The sequence below is a fragment of the Melanerpes formicivorus genome, unplaced genomic scaffold (assembly GCF_026170545.1).
Source record: "Melanerpes formicivorus ecotype bairdi unplaced genomic scaffold, bMelFor1.0.p_v2 SCAF_85, whole genome shotgun sequence".
Taxonomy (NCBI): domain Eukaryota; kingdom Metazoa; phylum Chordata; class Aves; order Piciformes; family Picidae; genus Melanerpes; species Melanerpes formicivorus.
The window spans coordinates 2,111,994-2,128,981 of NW_027142437.1; the positions used below are offsets into that span (position 1 = coordinate 2,111,994).

Here is a 16,988-nt window from a genome sequence, read left to right on the forward strand (position 1 = left end):
GTGATACATCAGCCTGGCCAGAGCCTCAGCCAGCCTGGCCTTAAACACCTCCAGGGACAGGGCCCCAACCACCTCCCTGCACAACCCATTCCAGGGCTTCACCACTCTCATGGGGAAGAACTTCCTCCTCCCCTCCAGCCTCAATCTCCCCACCTCCAGCTTCATTCCATTCCCCCTAGTCCTACCACTCCCTGAGATCCTGAGCAGTCCCTCCCCAGCCTTCCTGTAGGCCCCCTTCAGATCCTGGAAGGCCACAATGAGGTCACCTGGGAGCCTTCTCTTCTCCAGACTCAACAGCCCCAACTCCCTCAGTCTGTCCTCACAGGAGGGGTGCTGCCTTCTTGTACCACTCCAGAATCTCAGCTACCTTTGCAAAAATACCCAAGCCTACAACCCTTGCTTTAGTGAAGTCAATTCACTCTGTAAAGACATTGTGTGAAATTCACAATCTAAAGACATGTGAGCTGAATGAAAAACAAAGCAGTCATCCTGAGTCCTCTGGCAGACAACTGTCAAGGTCCTGCTGCTGGTAACAGGTAGTCCACAAAGTGCTCTCCATTGCTATTAGGAAACCTGGATGCAGGAAAATGGAATGAAAACAGAGCAAATTTCTGTGGTGATAGCAGCTCTGAAGGTAGGGGCTAGCTACATTCCTCAGATAGGAACTCCTCAAGTCCTCAAAAAGAAACTTCAACATTGGGTCAAAGTCTCACTACAGGCACCACCAGCAGGCTGGAAAAAAAGAGAAAACAAGGAAGGAATTAAAAGTCTCTCCATTCTTATGGAAGATACATGCACTCAGGAATACTTTCAAGTTTGCCTCTTGTCTACGGCACAAACATAAGGAAACTTTGAGGCTGGAAAAGAGGAATTGCAATTTCTTTGCAAGTCCAAGAGAGCCTTGGGGGTGCTGGGGGAGGAGAAGCTCACCAGGAGCTCTCAGTCTGCACTTGCAGCCCAGAAAGCCAACCAGAGCCTGGGCTGCAGCAGGAGAAGTGTGGCCAGCAGGGCAAGGGAGGTGATTCGCTCCCTCTGCTCAGCTCTGGGGAGACCCCACCTGGAGTACTGCCTCCAGCTCTGGAGCCCCTATGACAAGAGGGATCTGGAGGTGCTGGAAGGTGTCCAGAGCAGGGCCAGGAGGAGGAGCAGAGGGCTGGAGCTGCTCTGCTGTGAGGACAGACTGAAGGAGTTGGGGCTGTTCAGTCTGGAGAAGAGAAGGCTCCCAGGTGACCTCATTGTGGCCTTCCAGGATCTGAAGGGGGCTACAGGAAGGCTGGGGAGGGACTGCTCAGGATCTCAGGCAGTGATAGGACTAGGGGGAATGGAATGAAGCTGGAGGTGGGGAGATTCAGGCTGGAGGGGAGGAGGAAGTTCTTCCCCATGAGAGTGGTGAAGCCCTGGAATGGGTTGTGCAGGGAGGTAGTTGGGGCCCTGTCCCTGGAGGTGTTTAAGGCCAGGCTGGCTGAGGCTCTGGGCAGGCTGATGTAGTGTGGGGTGTCCCTGCCCATGGCAGGGGGGTTGGAACTAGATGATCCTTGTGGTCCCCTCCAACCCTGACTGATACTATGATCCAAGGAGGCAGAATACAACCAGAATGCAATGATTTTTCTCCAGTAGTGATCCACCAAACTCCCTCTTCTATATACTGAGCATTCCCCTATCCTAAACCAAAATAGCAACTTGTTATCATTGCTTTGTATTGTAAGTGTGACTGTCAATTGAAAACAACACAGGAATTCCTACAGATGGGAATCTCTCCTCACTACATTGCTATTCCTCCAAAGCATGAAAGAATTCTGATGCAACAGGACTGCTTTCAGTGTAAATTTCTGCACACTTTGCCCATAACTTTGAGATTTTACTGCAGGAAAGTCAGTGAAGAAGATGATGGGAAAGTTTTCCTCCTTCCACTTGCAAACTGGCCTAAGTAACACAAACAAGGTGCTCTCCACACTCCTGCATTCCAACAGTCCCAGAATCACAGAACTGTTGAGGCTGGAACAGCCCTCTGAGATCATCAAGTCCTGGCATCTCAAGAAAAGCAAACATGCAGATCATGCATATCAGTGTCTATGATGTATGGCAATTTTTAGTACAGCTCCAGATGCAGCTTTAAAAAGGTTCAAACCTCACAGTTCTAGGAACCTCTTCCACATTTTCCATAAAGCAGCCTATGGAACACAGCACAAAACTCGATGGCACATTAGAGATGCACAACTGGACAGAAACCAGGTGCCAGCATGAATCACTGTGCTCAAGAATGACATTACCAGAAAGGCAACAGATAAATCAGTCAAGGAATACCCTTCCAGAAAGGCCACTTGGGTTTTATTGGAGAATAAAATAATCCAAATATTAAAAGGCACTTTAGGAGCAGAATGACAGCCATATTTCTTCACAGCAACATCTGTTACACTAAGCAGGACCTCACTGAACATGGGCAACCAAACCCCAAGCACTGAACAACTACTGTACTTTACAGCAACTGATTCCACCTAACTGCATGTTTACTTTAAATCTGACAGTCAAGCACAAGCATGAGAGCACCAGCAGTTTCTGGGCACGTACATGTCCACACACACACACAGGTATGTACTTAAACAGCAGACTCCATCAGACTGAATTCAATCAGTGATATTGCTGACATCCATTTGGCACATAATTCATTTGGTCTGTGCATTGCTGGCAGGGATGGACAGAGCAGTCCTCCCCTCTCCTCTCTACCACCCTTCCAACAACTACCTGAAGGGAGGTTGTAGACAGGCAGAGGTTGGTCTCTTCTGCCAGGCAGCCAGCACCAGAACAAGAGGACACAGTCTCAGGCTGCACCAGGGGAGGTTTAGGTTGGAGGTGAGGAGGAAGTTCTACACAGAGAGAGTGATTGCCCATTGGAATGGGCTGCCTGGGGAGGTGGTGGAGTCACCATCCCTGGAGGTGTTCAGGAGGAGACTTGCTGGGGTGCTTGGTGCCATGGGTTAGTTGTTTAGGTGGGTTGGATTGGTTGATGGGTTGGACACCATGATCTTGAAGGTCTCTTCCAACCTGGTTTATTCTATGTATCAAGTAAAGGATTGTTGTTGTTTTGCTTATAGAGACTACAGCTGTGGCTGTTTTGCTTATAGAGACTACAGCTGTGGCTGTTTTGCTTATAGAGACTACAGCAGGCTTCATGAAATATACACATTTAGACTGCTTATAATGCCAGGCCCATCATCATCTTGCAGCTGAAGGTGACATAGTTCCTATTTTACAACACTTTTATCCCAATTTTTGTCCACATTGTACCTGTTTCACGACTCTGACACTCTCATGCTTGTCTAGTCTTTGGAGGTGTTCAGGAGACTTGATGGGGTCCTTGGTGCCATGGGTTAGTTGATTAGGTGGTGTTGGATGATAGGTTGGACACGATGATCTTGAAGGTCTCTTCCAACCTGGACTATTCTATTCTCTAACAGTTCCAACCCATTAGGTTGATCTAACATGCAGCTATATGTTTCCAGATTACAAATTGCCAAAAAATCCATGCCTTCATCCTTCCTTTTTCACTATAAAGCAAACATCTCTAATAAGAGCCTCTCAATATCTGAAAGCCTCCTTCTGCTTCAAATGAGCACAAAGTCTGCCACCTCGTACCAGACCTGCTATAGTATTACCATGCCACTTGGACTTGGGCCACCCTCAGAGAATCTCTGTCACCACCATCCACATGAGGTTTTCTTTATACACTCAGGGTTACTATCACATCACCAGCCCTAGAACTAACACAGCCCCAAATAATGAGGAAACACAAACCCAGCTGATATCTCACTTCAGCAGTCGTGGAATACTGAAGCTTCAAACAAGGATGCTATCCAGTGTCACACTGGTCCTGCTGCTGGAAAGAGATCCCACAAGTAAGAGACAAGGGGGTGGTGCATATGAAATCTGTATTAGCTACCTGTCCAGCCAGCAAGGAGCCAAGGTGCACACAGAAAGCAGCGACTAGCCATCTCCCTGAGACTTCCAGTTGTCTGCCTTCTGTGTAAAGAGTTCAGGACAGAAAGAGCTATGCCTGCATTTCACTACCAAAGACTTTAAAGGTAGAAGAGAGGGAAAGTGGCTGCTGCTGTTAACCAGGAAGAGTTTCTGCACGCCAACAAATGTCAGAGTAGCTAATTACAAAAGGCACTCTTTTGACCACACAGGATTCCTATGCCAGAGCATCTAGTAATGAAAAATAGAACCCAATATCCTGCAGCAAAAGAGAACCTGCAAGGAGCACCTTCTACAGAACACAGGTACTACAAAACTCTCCAGGGATGAACTTACCCCCCTGACTTGAAACAAAACTCAGCTTATATGAGGAGCAACTTACTTCATTAACACATCTTTTCTTCGTTATCACCAGGGTACTCCAGCAGACCACCGGGAGATGTGCTCACAGCAATTTTGCCACACTAAAACATCAGATTGATTTCTTCCCCCCCCCCATCCCCCCCCATCGGTGGAACTGTAAAGGCTCAACAGTTAAAGACACTCGAATCTCAGAAGACTTTTTTTTGCATTACAGTTAAGAGCTTTACGGTGACCCAAAAAAACCCCAAACCCAAACCAACCAACCAACCACACAAAAAAGACAAAAAAAATACAAATAAGGACCCCCAAAAAAATTAATTAAAAAAAAGGGATTACTCAAAGCTTTATAAACGTTTCTTTCAGTTGCAGCTGCTAGATTCATCACCATCCTCGTAAGGCAAAGGTAAAAACGATCCCACAACCCAGCATTAATCTCAGTCCCAGACCTTTCAAGTAGCATTTGAGGAGCAGCGGAGGCTCATTTTGATGGTAAGGGGGAACGGGTCCGGGCTAGGCCGGGGCCTGGGAGCCGACTACGGGCAGGGAAATGCAGCGAGGAGGCGGCACAGCACCCCTGGCTTCCACCTCCTCACCCAGCGCTAACCCTGCCCGGCCGCCCCCGGCCCACCCCCCCCCCGGGGAGAGAGGATTGCTGCCGCGGCACACGCACCCGGCCCTGCCGCAGCGAGCCCGGGCTGCTCCCGGCGCTCTGCCCCCACAAAGAAAACACCGCACTTCCAGAGCCTCCCCACGCCAAAAGCAAAGAAAGAAAACCCAACCGCCCTCGCCCACCCCCTCCCTCACAAGCAGGTCTTTTCTGTACCGAACCGAGCGACCCTTCGGGGCACCCCCCCTCCCGCCCAGCACGAAGCCACCCCTCATTGTCGCCGTCCCCCCGAAGGGGACCCGTTCCTCCCCCCCCCAAGCAGGATGCAAAGGCTCCCCCGCCTCCCCCATTCCCCAGTCTGCGCCGTGCCCCTCACTGGCTGCCAGAAGGGAAAGGCAGCCGGCGGGCCGCGCCGCCCGCGCCGCCATGCACGCACCTTCCAGAAACAAGCTGTCTCTGCAGCCGCCGCCGCCACCGGCCATCTTCGCGCTGCTGAGCCTCGCTGCCTCACTCCATCGCCCAGAGAGACGGCGGGGCCTGGCCCTTCCCCCGGCCTGCGCGCTCCGCCGCCCACCCCCACTGCGGAAGGCTGGCTGACCCGCAGCGGCGGCGGCGCCGCCGAGGCCCGGCCCTCTCTCGCTCCCGGGGCCGCGTTGCCTTCCGGCCCCCACGCAGGAGGAAACGGCGGCAGCGCGCCCGCTCCTCCCTCAGCGCGGCCGCCGCCGGCAGCCCCTCGAGCGGCCGCCAGCCGGGTCGGGCCCGGCGACCGCCGATTGCGCCCGGCGGGCGAGATGGGCCTGGCCGAGAGCCCGCCCGAGGCGCCTCCGAGCGCAGCGCGAGGACGAGGGAACGGTGCGCGCCGCGCTGCCGCCCCTCTCCTCCATGAACGGCGCGGCGGGGCCTCAGCAGCGCTCCCCTGCCCAGACCCCCGGCGCGCCCGCCCCGCCACGCGCCGCGGGGGCCGCCGGCCGGCCCCGGCCCCTAGACGAGAAAATGGCCGCGGCAGGGCTGCGCCCGGCAGCGCCTCGGGCTCTCCCGCTCCCCCCTCGCCGGGCTCGGAGGCAGCGGCTTTTGGGAGGTGAGGAGGTGGATCGGCCTGCGTAAAATGAATGAACTTCCAGGAGTGCGGGCGTCCATTGCGCAGGTCTGCGGCCCGGCCGGGCTGCCACCTCGCTCACGCTTTGGGCAGAAGGCCCACAAAAGGTCTGTGGAGTGCTTGTATCGATCACAAGGTCCTCCGCGGCCCCGCCGAGGCGTTTTCAACCCAAGCCTCGCAGCCTGCCGGGCAAACTGCACAGAAAGTGCAAGTCATGGCCTCAGGTATATTTGGCTTTTGAAAATAAACCCCCTTATTTTTCATTTTTTAAATTAATTTATTTTTTTTAGCCTGCAAGGTTTCACGTTTTGAAAAGCCTAAATCCTTCAAAAAAAAAGGGGGGGGGGGGGGGGGGGGGAAAGGAAGGTGAATTCAGAGCAGTTGAGTTCATAGTATCATTCATAGTATCAGTCAGGGTTGGAAGGGACCACAAGGATCAGCCAGTTCCAACCCCCCTGCCATGGGCAGGGACACCCCACACTAGAGCAGCCTGGCCAGAGCCTCAGCCAGCCTGGGCTTAAACACCTCCAGGGACGGGGCCTCGACCACCTTCATCTGGAGTTCTACCCCTCCCAGTTTTAGTGGAGAACTGAGAAAATTCTATGCTTCACAAGTACCTAGATCCTAAAGGGACTGATCCCTGACAAGTGAGCTTCCAAACCTGCTTAAACTTAAAAGAGTTTGTAGACTGAAGTCCTACATTAAGTTAAGTACCTACTGCCAATGGAAAAAAAAAAACCAAGGAAAATGGTTTGGTTGAAGCCTTCTGAATGTGTTACTATAATTCCCAGCTTTTCTATATTGATAATTAATAAGGCACTGTTTTGAGAAACGCTTTCAGGTCAGTGTACTTAGAGGTTAAAAAAGCAAAAGAGAAGCAGAGACGACTGCAGAGCTGGGCTGGAAGAAGGCTCAAGAGACGTCAGGCTGTTTGCCGAGTGCTGCGTCACACTACCAGAGCTAATGAGAGCAATTAGAAAGCATTCCAAAAGGTGGAACGGCCTTGGCAAACCTACATACCTCGAGCCTCAAAATCTCTTTAGAGGGGGTGAGGGACAAAAAAAAAAAGGACTTTCTGAAACAGGGGGGGACAAAGTATTCCTGGTTTAGTAGGAATAAAATTAATGGGAAACAATTAGGGGAAAAAATCAGTGCATAGTCATTATACAGAAACCAGAAGATGATGTGTTTAATAGAAACCTCATTAAAAAACAAAAGTACATTGAAAACAATAAATAACAACAACAACAAAAACCAAACACCTACGAAAAAATACTTAGAATCTCCTCTTTTAAACCATACCCTATTGCCTCTCAGAAGGGCATCATGGAGGCCTTCAAGACCATCTGAAGGGGGCCTACAGGAAGGCTGGGGAGGGACTGCTCAGGATCTCAGGCAGTGATAGGACTAGGGGGAATGGAATGAAGCTGGAGGTGGGGAGATTGAGGCTGGAGGGGAGGAGGAAGTTCTTCCCCATGAGAGTGGTGAAGCCCTGGGATGGGTTGTGCAGAGAGGTGGTTGGGGCCCTGTCCCTGGAGGTGTTTAAGGCCAGGCTGGCTGAGGCTCTGGCCAGGCTGATCTAGTGTGGGGTGTCCCTGCCCATGGCAGGGGGGTTGGAACTAGCTGATCCTTGTGGTCCCTTCCAACCCTGACTGATACTATGAAACTATCTGGATGTGTTCCTGTGTGACCTGTACTAGATTATCACAGGATGTTAGGGATGGGAAGGAACCTCTGGAGATCATTGAGTCCAACCCTCCTGTCATATGTCTATATGCTCCTGCTCTGGCAGGAGGTTTGGACTGGAAGCTCTCCAGAGGTCCCTTCCAACCCATAGTATCCTGTGATCCAGAGTTTACAGCCAAGATTATTGCATTAATCCACAAAAAAATAAGTTCTGACAGTTGAGACCAGACAGGTTCAGGTCTACACACTTCTTCACAGTTTTCTTTAAACCCTAAGGATTATGAGTTGTTTCAGTAAATGTTTCATGCACAGGAGTGCACTTTTGTTGTTCAAGTCAAGGCATCAAATACAGATTCATTGCTTAGTCTTAGTGAATTGAGGTGCAATAAAGATTAAAAGTATTTCACAGGATGTCAGAGGTTGGAAGGGACCTCTGGAGAGCTTCCAGTCCAACCCCCCTGCCAGAGCAGGAGCAGAGAATCCAGCACAGGGCACACAGGAACACATCCAGACAGGGCTGGGAAGGCTCCAGAGCAGGAGACTCCACAACCTCTCTGGGCAGCCTGCTCCAGGGCTCTGGGAGCCTCACAGTGAAGAAGTTCTTCCTCATGTTGAGGTGGAACCTCCTGTGCTGTAGCTTACATCCATTGCCCCTTGTCCTATCACAGGGAGCAAGTGAGCAGAGCCTGTCCCTTCCTTTCTGACCCCCAGCCTTCAGATATTTATAGACATATATTTGATCCGCTCTCAGCCTTCTCCTCTCCAGACTGAACAGCCCAGGGCTCTCAGCCTCTGCTCCCCAGGCAGTGCTCCAATCCTTCAATCATCCCTGTAGCCCTCCCTTGGACTCTTTCAAGTAGATCCTAATTGTGGCCTTCCAGTATCTGAAGGGGGCTACAGGAAGGCTGGGGAGGGACTGCTCAGGATCTCAGGGAGTGATAGGACTAGGGGGAATGGAATGAAGCTGGAGGTGGGGAGATTCAGGCTGGAGGGGAGGAGGAAGTTCTTCCTCATGAGAGTGGTGAAGCCCTGGAATGGGTTGTGCAGGGAGGTGGTTGGGGCCCTGTCCCTGGAGGTGTTTGCAGCCAGGCTGGCTGAGGCTGTGGCCAGGCTGATGTAGTGTGGGGTGTCCCTGCCCATGGCAGGGGGGTTGGAACTGGCTGATCCTTGTGGTCCCTTCCAACCCTGACTGATACTATGATACTACTGTGATCCTATCCCTGCCCCTCTTGAACTGGGGAGCCCAGAACTGGATGCAATATTCCAGGTGAGGCCTCTCTAGAGCAGAGAAGAAGGGGAGGAGAACCATTTGAAGTTGAAATTGCAGGGGAGGCAGTTACCAACCAGAGGTGCCTGGCTGCTTTTACACTTTTTGATTGGTAAGTTAATTTCTACTCTTTTTTTTCTTTCAGGGAGAAGAGCTGCCCCACATTACAACCACCTGCAGTGTTCTTTTTTTCCTTTCATTTTGAAGCTCTTGAGGGATGCAAGGAAAGAGTATGTAGTCAAATCTCTTGCAAACTTGTTTTTCATTAAGCTTTTATTAGTAGTCTGTTCTAAGCCCTCTAATGTGGGTTTGGGGTTGGGTTGGGTTTATTTTTCTGTTTCTTTGGGTTTGGTTTTCACTTGAGAATTATTTGTGAGGGAATGCAATACTGATGGCAGTGAAGTCTCAGAAAATCTTTTCAGCGTCTTCTTAACTTAGGACCAGAGGATTTTCATCATGTGTGACAGTTAACTGAGTGATGAGTGACAAAGTTAGCATCCCCTTTCTTATGGGGGAAACTGTACTGCACCTGGGTCCCAACAGCCCCAAGCAATGCTACAGGCCTGGGGCAGTGTGGCTGGAAAGCTGTCTAGTAGCTGCCACCTGGGAATGCTGGTGCACAAGCAGCTGAAGAGGAGCCAGTAGTGTGCCCAGGGGGCCAAGAAAGCCAAAGGCACCTGGCTGGGCTCAGCAATGCTGTGTCCAGCAGCAGCAGGGAGGGGATTGTCCCCTGGGACTCAGCTCTGGGCAGCCCACACCTTGAGTATTGTCTCCACTTTTGGGCGCACCTCAGTACAGGAGAGCTGTGGAGGTGCTGGAGCCAGGGCAGAGGAGGGCAAGGAAGCTGGGAAGGGCCTGGAGAAGCAATCTGCTGGAGAGAGCCTGAAGGAGCTGGGGATGGTTAGTTTGGAAAAGAGGAGGCTGAGGGGAGAGCTCCTGGCTGCCTGCAGCTCCCTGCAAGGAGGCTGTGCAGAGGCTGCTGCTGCTCTCTGCTCCCAGGGCATTAGTGAGAGAAGAAGAGGGCAGAGCCTCAAGCTGCCCCTGGGGAGGTTGAGAGTGGAGCTTAGGCACAAGAGTGCTCAGGGCTTGGAATTTGCTGCCCAGGGAGGTGAAGTCCCCAAGGCTGGCTGTGTTTGAAGGTGGTTTGGCTGTGGTGCTTGGGGTTGTGGTTTAGGGCTGAGCCTTGCAGAGCAGGGTTGATGGTTGGGCTTGGTGATGCTGAGGGTCTTTCCCAACCTGAATGTTCCTCTGATTTGTATTTCAGGATTTACTGAGTTTTCTGTCACTTAGTCAAATTGTTAGTTGTGTTGACAGAGTGTGAAACAAATCAGAGCCTTGCTTTCTGGACTCCAGCAGCCACTAGAAGCTGACTGGTCCCACTAGGGACAGTTGACAATCCAAGGTCCTGCATTCAGCAATGCTTGTGCACAGCTCTGTTGGCACAGCAGTGTGTAGAGGGAAAAGCTGATCACCTCATTAGGTAATGATGAAGATGATTTTTTTCTTCCACCTTTGAAATCTAATGTTCCCTTCTCTCCCTGCAGTGAATCTATTCCTGACTGCACCTTTAAGCACTGACATTGTGGGAAACAACACACCTGGTTTACTTTGGATGTCTGATTCTCTCCACTTGATTCTTACTTCCTTTGTGTTTTTGAGGGTAGCCATTAACATGGGGGTGGCCACTCCACAGGGACACTGTTTCCTTGCTTCAGGGATAAAATGGGCTTGGCATTGCAGCTCTGCAGCTTCTGCAGTTGTGCTCAGTGTACATTACTTCATTTTCTTTCCCCAGACATAAATTGCATGTAGAAGTTTAAGGAAATTTATAGGCACCTTGAATAATTTTTGTGGGTGTTATTTACAGTCCAAGAACCCATTCTCCAGACTTTAAATCAACGCCTTCTAACAGTCCCACCCTTCAGAAATAGAATGGCTAGGGGCTGAGTTATTTGTCCACTGTTTTCCACTGTTGCTCTTGGAACTGTTCTTTGAATGTATGAATGATGAGTGATGGATTCCTGCCACTAGCAGAAACATTGCTCAAATCAAACTCCCATTATTCATTTCCCTGGCTGTTGCCTAAAGAGCTGCTGTTATATCTTGGTCATTGCTGCATTGTAACCATCCAAAGAGAGACAGGCTTGCTTAAATCTGCAAGTTCTCTTGTTGGGCAGTGAGATCAAGCAACTGTTGGGCTACAAAGATTACAACTCATGAGGCATCCAAGTGAGATTTATAGGTATGGAAGAGTGGTAGAGAGCAGTGTCACAGAATCACCAAGGGTGGAAGAGACCTCAAAGATCATCGAGTCCAACCTGTCACCACAGACCTCATGACTAGACCATGGCTCCAAGTGCCACATCCAATCCCCTCTTGAACACCTCCAGGGATGGGGACTCCACCACCTCCCTGGGCAGCACATCCCAATGGTGAATGACTCTCTCAGTGAAGAACTTTCTCCTCACCTCCAGCCTAAACTTCCTCTGGTGCAGCTTGAGACTGTGTCCCCTTGTTCTGGTGCTTGTTGCTGGAGAGAAGAGACCAACCCCCTCCTGGCTACAACCTCCCTTCAGGGAGTTGTAGAGAGCAAGAAGGTCATCCCTGAGTCTCCTCCTCTTCAGGCTAAGCAACCCCAGCTCCCTCAGCCTCTCCTCACAGGGCTGTGCTCAAGGCCTCTCCCCAGCCTTGTTGCCCTTCTCTGGACACATTCAAGTGTCTCAATTTCCTTCTTAATCTGAGGAGCCCAGAACTGGACACAGGACTCAAGGTATGGCCTAACCAATGCAGAGTCCAGGGGCACAATGACCTCCCTGCTCCTGCTGGCCACACTATTCCTAATGCAGGCCAGGATGCCCTTGGCCTTCTTGGCCACCTGGGCACACTGCTGGCTCGTGTTCAGGCAGCTGTCAATCAGCACCCCCAGGTCCCTCTCTGTTTGGCAGCTCTGCAGCCACTCTGCCCCCAGCCTGTAGCACTGCATGGGGTTGTTGTGGCCAAAGTGCAGCCCCTGGCACTTGGACTTGTTGAATGCCATCCTGTTGGCCTCTGCCCATCTGTCCAGTCGGTCGAGGTCCCTCTGCAGAGCCCTTCTGCCCTCTAACAGATCAACGACTGTTCCCGGCTTGGTGTCATCTGCAAATTTGCTGTTGATGTACTCAGTCCCCTCATCCAGGTCATGGATGAAGGTGTTAAAGAGCACAGGGCCCAGCACTGATCCTTGGGGCACACCACTGGTGCCTGGCTGCCAGCTGGCTGTGGCACCATTCACCACCACTCTCTGGGCTCAGCCTCCAGCCAGTTCCTAACCCCTGTACTGCTCACACTGCTGGCTAAGACACTGAGTTAGTTTCTTACAAGCTCCCCTTCTAATCAGGGAAACTTCTGAAACCTCTCTCTCAATGTACAAAGATCAGGGATCTGGCCTGTGGTGATGTGGGTCTGTGGACTTCAGCTGTTAAGTTCAGCAGTGTACACAGCCTTACCTGTGAGGTGGGCCCAGTAAAAGCACACATAGGAATAACCATCCTGCAAGGAGCAGAATCAGAGAATCATACAATGCACTGGGTTGAAAGAGAATTTTTAGAGTCCTCTAGTCCAACCGCCCCAGCAGGGACATCCCCTGCTAGATCAGGTTGCTTTGAGCCTCATCAATCCTGACCTTGAATGTCTCCAGGGGTGGGGCCTCCACCATCTCCCTGGTCAAGCTGGTAGAACCTTCCACCACCATCACGGGACAGAACTTCCTCCTAACGTCCAATCTAAATCTACCCTTCTTCAGTTTCAAGCCACTGCCCTTGTCCTAGTGCAACATGCCCTTCCAGATAGTCCCTCCCCAGCATTCCTGTAGGCCCCCTCCAGGTACTGCAAGGCTGCTATAATGTCTCCCCAGAGCTTTCTCTTCTCCCTCAGCTTGTCTTTCTGAGGGCTGGGGCTCAAGGGGAGGGGGCGAAGCTCTTTTGGATGGTGCACAGCAGTAAGCCAAGGAGCAATGGAGACAAACTTGAGCAGAGAAGGTTTCAGCTGCACAGGAGGAGAAACTTCTTTGGGGTGAGGGTGAGGGAGCCCTGGAGCAGGCTGCCCAGAGAGGTTGTGGAGTCTCCTTCTCTGGAGCCTTTCCAGCCCCACCTGGCTGCACTGCTGTGTGGCCTGCCCTGGGTGATGCTGCTATGGCAGCGGGCTTGGACTGGATGACCTCTGGAGGTCCCTTCCAACCTCTAATTCACTGTGGTACTGTGATAGTGTAATTGTCAGGGTTGGAAGGGACATGAGAGTAGAATCATAGAATTGTCAGGGTTGGAAGGGGATATGATATCCCCTCTCAGCCTTCTCAAGACTAAACAGCCCCAGGTCTCCATCTTTCACAGAATTGTCAGGGTTGGAAGGGACCTCAAGGGTCATCTAGTTCCAACCCCCCTCTGCCATGAACAGGGACACTTTCCACAGGATCAGGTTTCTCGCAGCCACATCCAGCCTGGCCTTAAAAACCTCCATGGATGAAGCTTCCACCACCTCCTTGAGCAACCTGTTGCAGTGTCTCACCACCCTCATCCAATCTGAATCTCCCCACTTCTAGTTTTGCTCCATTCCCCCCAGTCCTGTCACAGCCCAGCATGGTGAGCAGTCCTGTCAGGTGCTTCAGTCTTCTTTCATTTCTTATTTCCAGCCTCTCTGGAGTCCCTTTTACTTGTCTATATTTTAAAGTGAGGCATCCAAAACAGAATGTAGTGCCCATGTAGGTCTCTCCAAAGCTAAATGAAGTGGAATGACTGCTGCTGACACACTGCAATTCCCCCTGATGTATCCTGAAGTCTTTTTCAACACAATCCCTGATCGTGGTCAATTTGTAATCCAATATAAAGCCCAGGTCCTTTTCTGTGCTGCTGCTCCCTAGCCAGCTCTATCTCATTTTGGATGAGTTCATTTGATTTCTCCTGCTGCACTTTGTGCTCTTTCTACTTGTCTTTACTGCACATCATCTTCTGGTTTTAGGGAATTGTTAGTTTTTGGGGGGTTTTATTTGTAGTTTATCCAGATCACTGTGAAGTCTAATCCTCTCCTTAACCTAACCACCTGTTAGGTGAATGTGGTTTGGCACTGAAACTAGCAGTAGAATTATAGCTAGGACAGACCTCTGTAGGATCAAGAGCCTCTCTCAGACTGTCAGTGAAACACTGAGCATGCACTTACAGAATACAGAGTGAGCCAGGCTGGAAAAGACCTTCCAGTCCAATCTATCACCCAACACCATCTGATCAACTAAACCATGGCACCAAGTGCCTCAGCCAGGCTCTTCCTAAACACCTCCAGGGAAGGTGACTCCACCACCTCCCTGGGCAGCACATCCCAGTGGCCAATCTCTCTTGCTGGGAAGAATTTCTTCCTAACATCCAGCCTGAACCTCCCCTGGCACAGTTTGAGACTGTGTCCTCTTGTTCTGGTGCTGGTTGCCTGGCAGAAGAGACCAACCCCCACCTGGCTACAACCTCCCTTCAAGAGGGAGTTGGAGAGAGCAAGAAGGTCTCCCCTGAGCCTCCTCTCCTCCAGGCTAAGCAACCCCAGCTCCCTCAGCCTCTCCTCACAGGGCTGTGCTCCAAACCCCTCCCCAGCTTTGTTGCCCTTCTCTGGACACCTTCCAGCATCTCAACCTCTTTCCTAACCTGAGGAGCCCAGAACTGGACACAGGACTCCAGGTGTGGCCTAACCAGTGCTGAGCACAGCCCTGTTTGCAGCCTTGTTTCCTGGTTCAGTTTTAAGCAGTCCTGAAGGCCTGCAGAAGTTGGTATCACTCCTGTTTTCTCCCTGTTGACCCTTCATGCCAACCATTCCAGTGAAGGTGGACAAGGCTGTAGTGTGGCACAGAGCTTGCCAGTGGTTCTCAGATCAGAATGCAAGTCCCAGAGATGTGCAGGACAACCTTCCTCTCAGTGTAGGAATCCAAAGCTCTTTGCCCTTCTCAGTCTTTTGCCTCTTATCCACAAGGTGTGGAATGTCTTTCTGAGAGATTATTTCCTCTGTTGGAAGGATGTGGGCATCCACTGTGGGTTTTGGAGTTGTCATTTCTGATCTTTAATGGAGATATATCCTAACAGTATTCCTCCATGTGAAATAGTTATCCTCAGTCTATGTAGCAAGGGGGAAATACCTGCTTGGAAGGCTCAAGGGGAGATGAATGGTGTGGATAACCAAAGTAGCCCCTACAAAAGCAGAGGTAAGGAATATTCATGGAGTAGACCCTTGGCCCTGATGGAATCTGTGGAGAACTTAGATTGGTGTAAACAAGGAGCCCTGAGAGGGGAGGATGAAGAAATGAGACTTGTGCTCACAGTTGTACTGCATCAGGACATGAGTGGGAGGGGATGTTCTAACTCTCAGGGATTTGTGAGTTCTGCACTCTTTGTTACCAAGCTGTCCCAGTTTATAGGGTGGCTTATCACAAGCATTTGTTCTAACTGTACAGACTCTCCAAGTCTTTATGCTCTGTGCTACATGGCAGTGTCAGTCATTGTGCACATCTTTGATTCATTCCAGGGTGAAACACAGCCAAGTGCTGGGTTCTGCACATGGCCACAGCAACCCCAGGCAGTGCTACAGGCTGGGGTCAGAGTGGCTGAGAGCTTCCAAAAAGAGAGGGACCTGGGGGGACTGGTTGATGGTAGGATGAACATGAGCCAGCAGTGTGCCCAGGCAGCCAGGAGGGCCAATGGCATCCTGGCCTGCATCAGGAACAGTGTGGCCAGCAGGAGCAGGGAGGTCATTCTGCCCCTGTACCCTGCACTGGTTAGGCCACACCTTGAGTCCTGTGTCCAGTTCTGGGCTCCTCAGGTTAGGAAGGAGGTTGAGCTGCTGGAAGGTGTCCAGAGAAGGGCAACAAAGCTGGGGAGGGGTCTGGGGCACAGCCCTGTGAGGAGAGGCTGAGGGAGCTGGGGTTGCTTAGCCTGGAGAAGAAGAGGCTCAGGGGTGACCTTCTTGCTCTCTGCAACTCCCTGAAGGGAGGTTGTAGACAGGCAGAGGTTGGTCTCTTCTCCCAGGCAGCCAGCACCAGAACAAGAGGACACAGTCTGAGGCTGTGCCAGGGGAGGTTTAGGCTGGAGGTGAGGAGGAAGTTCTACACAGAGAGAGTGATTGCCCATTGGAATGGGCTGCCTGGGGAGGTGGTGGAGTCACCATCCCTGGAGGTGTTCAGGAGGAGACTTGATGGGGTGCTTGGTGCCATGGGTTAGTTGATTAGGTGGTGTTGGATGATAGGTTGGACACAATGATCTTGAAGGTCTCTTCCAACCTGGTCTGGTCTATTCCTATTCTATTCTATTCTATTCTATATCACAGAAGCAGCTAATGATTAGAAGGAAAAATGAGATGGATTGGGTTGTCCTTGGTGTGTTACTGCTCATGGGTACCACCATTTCTTCTCCTAGCAGTCACATGTAGCTGTTAGGAGGCCAAAGGACTAGGAGACAAATGGGGCCAGGGCACAGCTGCTAGCACTGCAAGGCCTTTCAGCAGCTGTGGGGGCCCCTGTGGTAGCAGGCTGCTGTCCCATAAAAATGCCACTAGCAGTGCTGTTGAGTGTCAGAAGCTAAGATGTTGACTCCTGCTAGCAGAACCTGCATGTGGCTGGCCTGCAGATTTTTCACAGGAGTGGCTTAGGCTGGGTCTGATGTTTCACTTTGTCTTCTGTTGGACATCCTTGAGAGTTGCTTTGCTGGTGATCTGTCTGTCCTAGGAGCAGGAGCTCCACAGCACTTTGTAAGCATATTGTGAACATATGTAAGTGTATTACTCAGCCTATGTAGTGCTCAGAGGAGTGATGCTGTTCCTTTTAATGCCATCAAGACATCCATCTCTTTCTTTTTGAGGAAACCTTGCAGCTTGTGATTCAATTTGCTTACTTGAATACATCAGGTCCTGTCAATTGCTAGGAGAGGTACCTAAATCACAAGCACTGTTTCCCTGGCTTTAAAGAGAATCAAGACACAAAACCTCATCAGTTTTCT

General features: G+C 51.1%; 2 protein-coding genes across 8 annotated transcripts in view; one reads left to right on the forward strand and one right to left on the reverse strand.

Annotated features, from left to right (window-relative positions):
- SENP6 (SUMO specific peptidase 6) overlaps positions 1-5,966 on the reverse strand; it is a 109,628-nt gene extending 103,662 nt beyond the window's left edge. For 2 of the 5 annotated variants that reach the window (XM_068165164.1, XM_068165163.1), the window contains exon 1: positions 5,379-5,966. In XM_068165164.1, the coding sequence (XP_068021265.1) occupies positions 5,379-5,424 (46 nt within the window). In that variant the 5' untranslated portion in view covers positions 5,425-5,966. The remainder of the gene's footprint in view (positions 1-5,378) is intronic. The other 3 variants (XM_068165167.1, XM_068165166.1, XM_068165165.1) reach the window with 2 other exon arrangements.
- Positions 5,967-9,136: 3,170 nt separating this feature from the next.
- FILIP1 (filamin A interacting protein 1) overlaps positions 9,137-16,988 on the forward strand; it is a 173,559-nt gene continuing 165,707 nt past the window's right edge. Inside the window, exon 1 of one of the 3 annotated variants that reach the window (XM_068165157.1) lies at positions 9,137-9,221. The gene's annotated coding sequence lies outside the window, so the exon portion shown is untranslated. The remainder of the gene's footprint in view (positions 9,222-16,988) is intronic. The other 2 variants (XM_068165156.1, XM_068165159.1) reach the window with 2 other exon arrangements.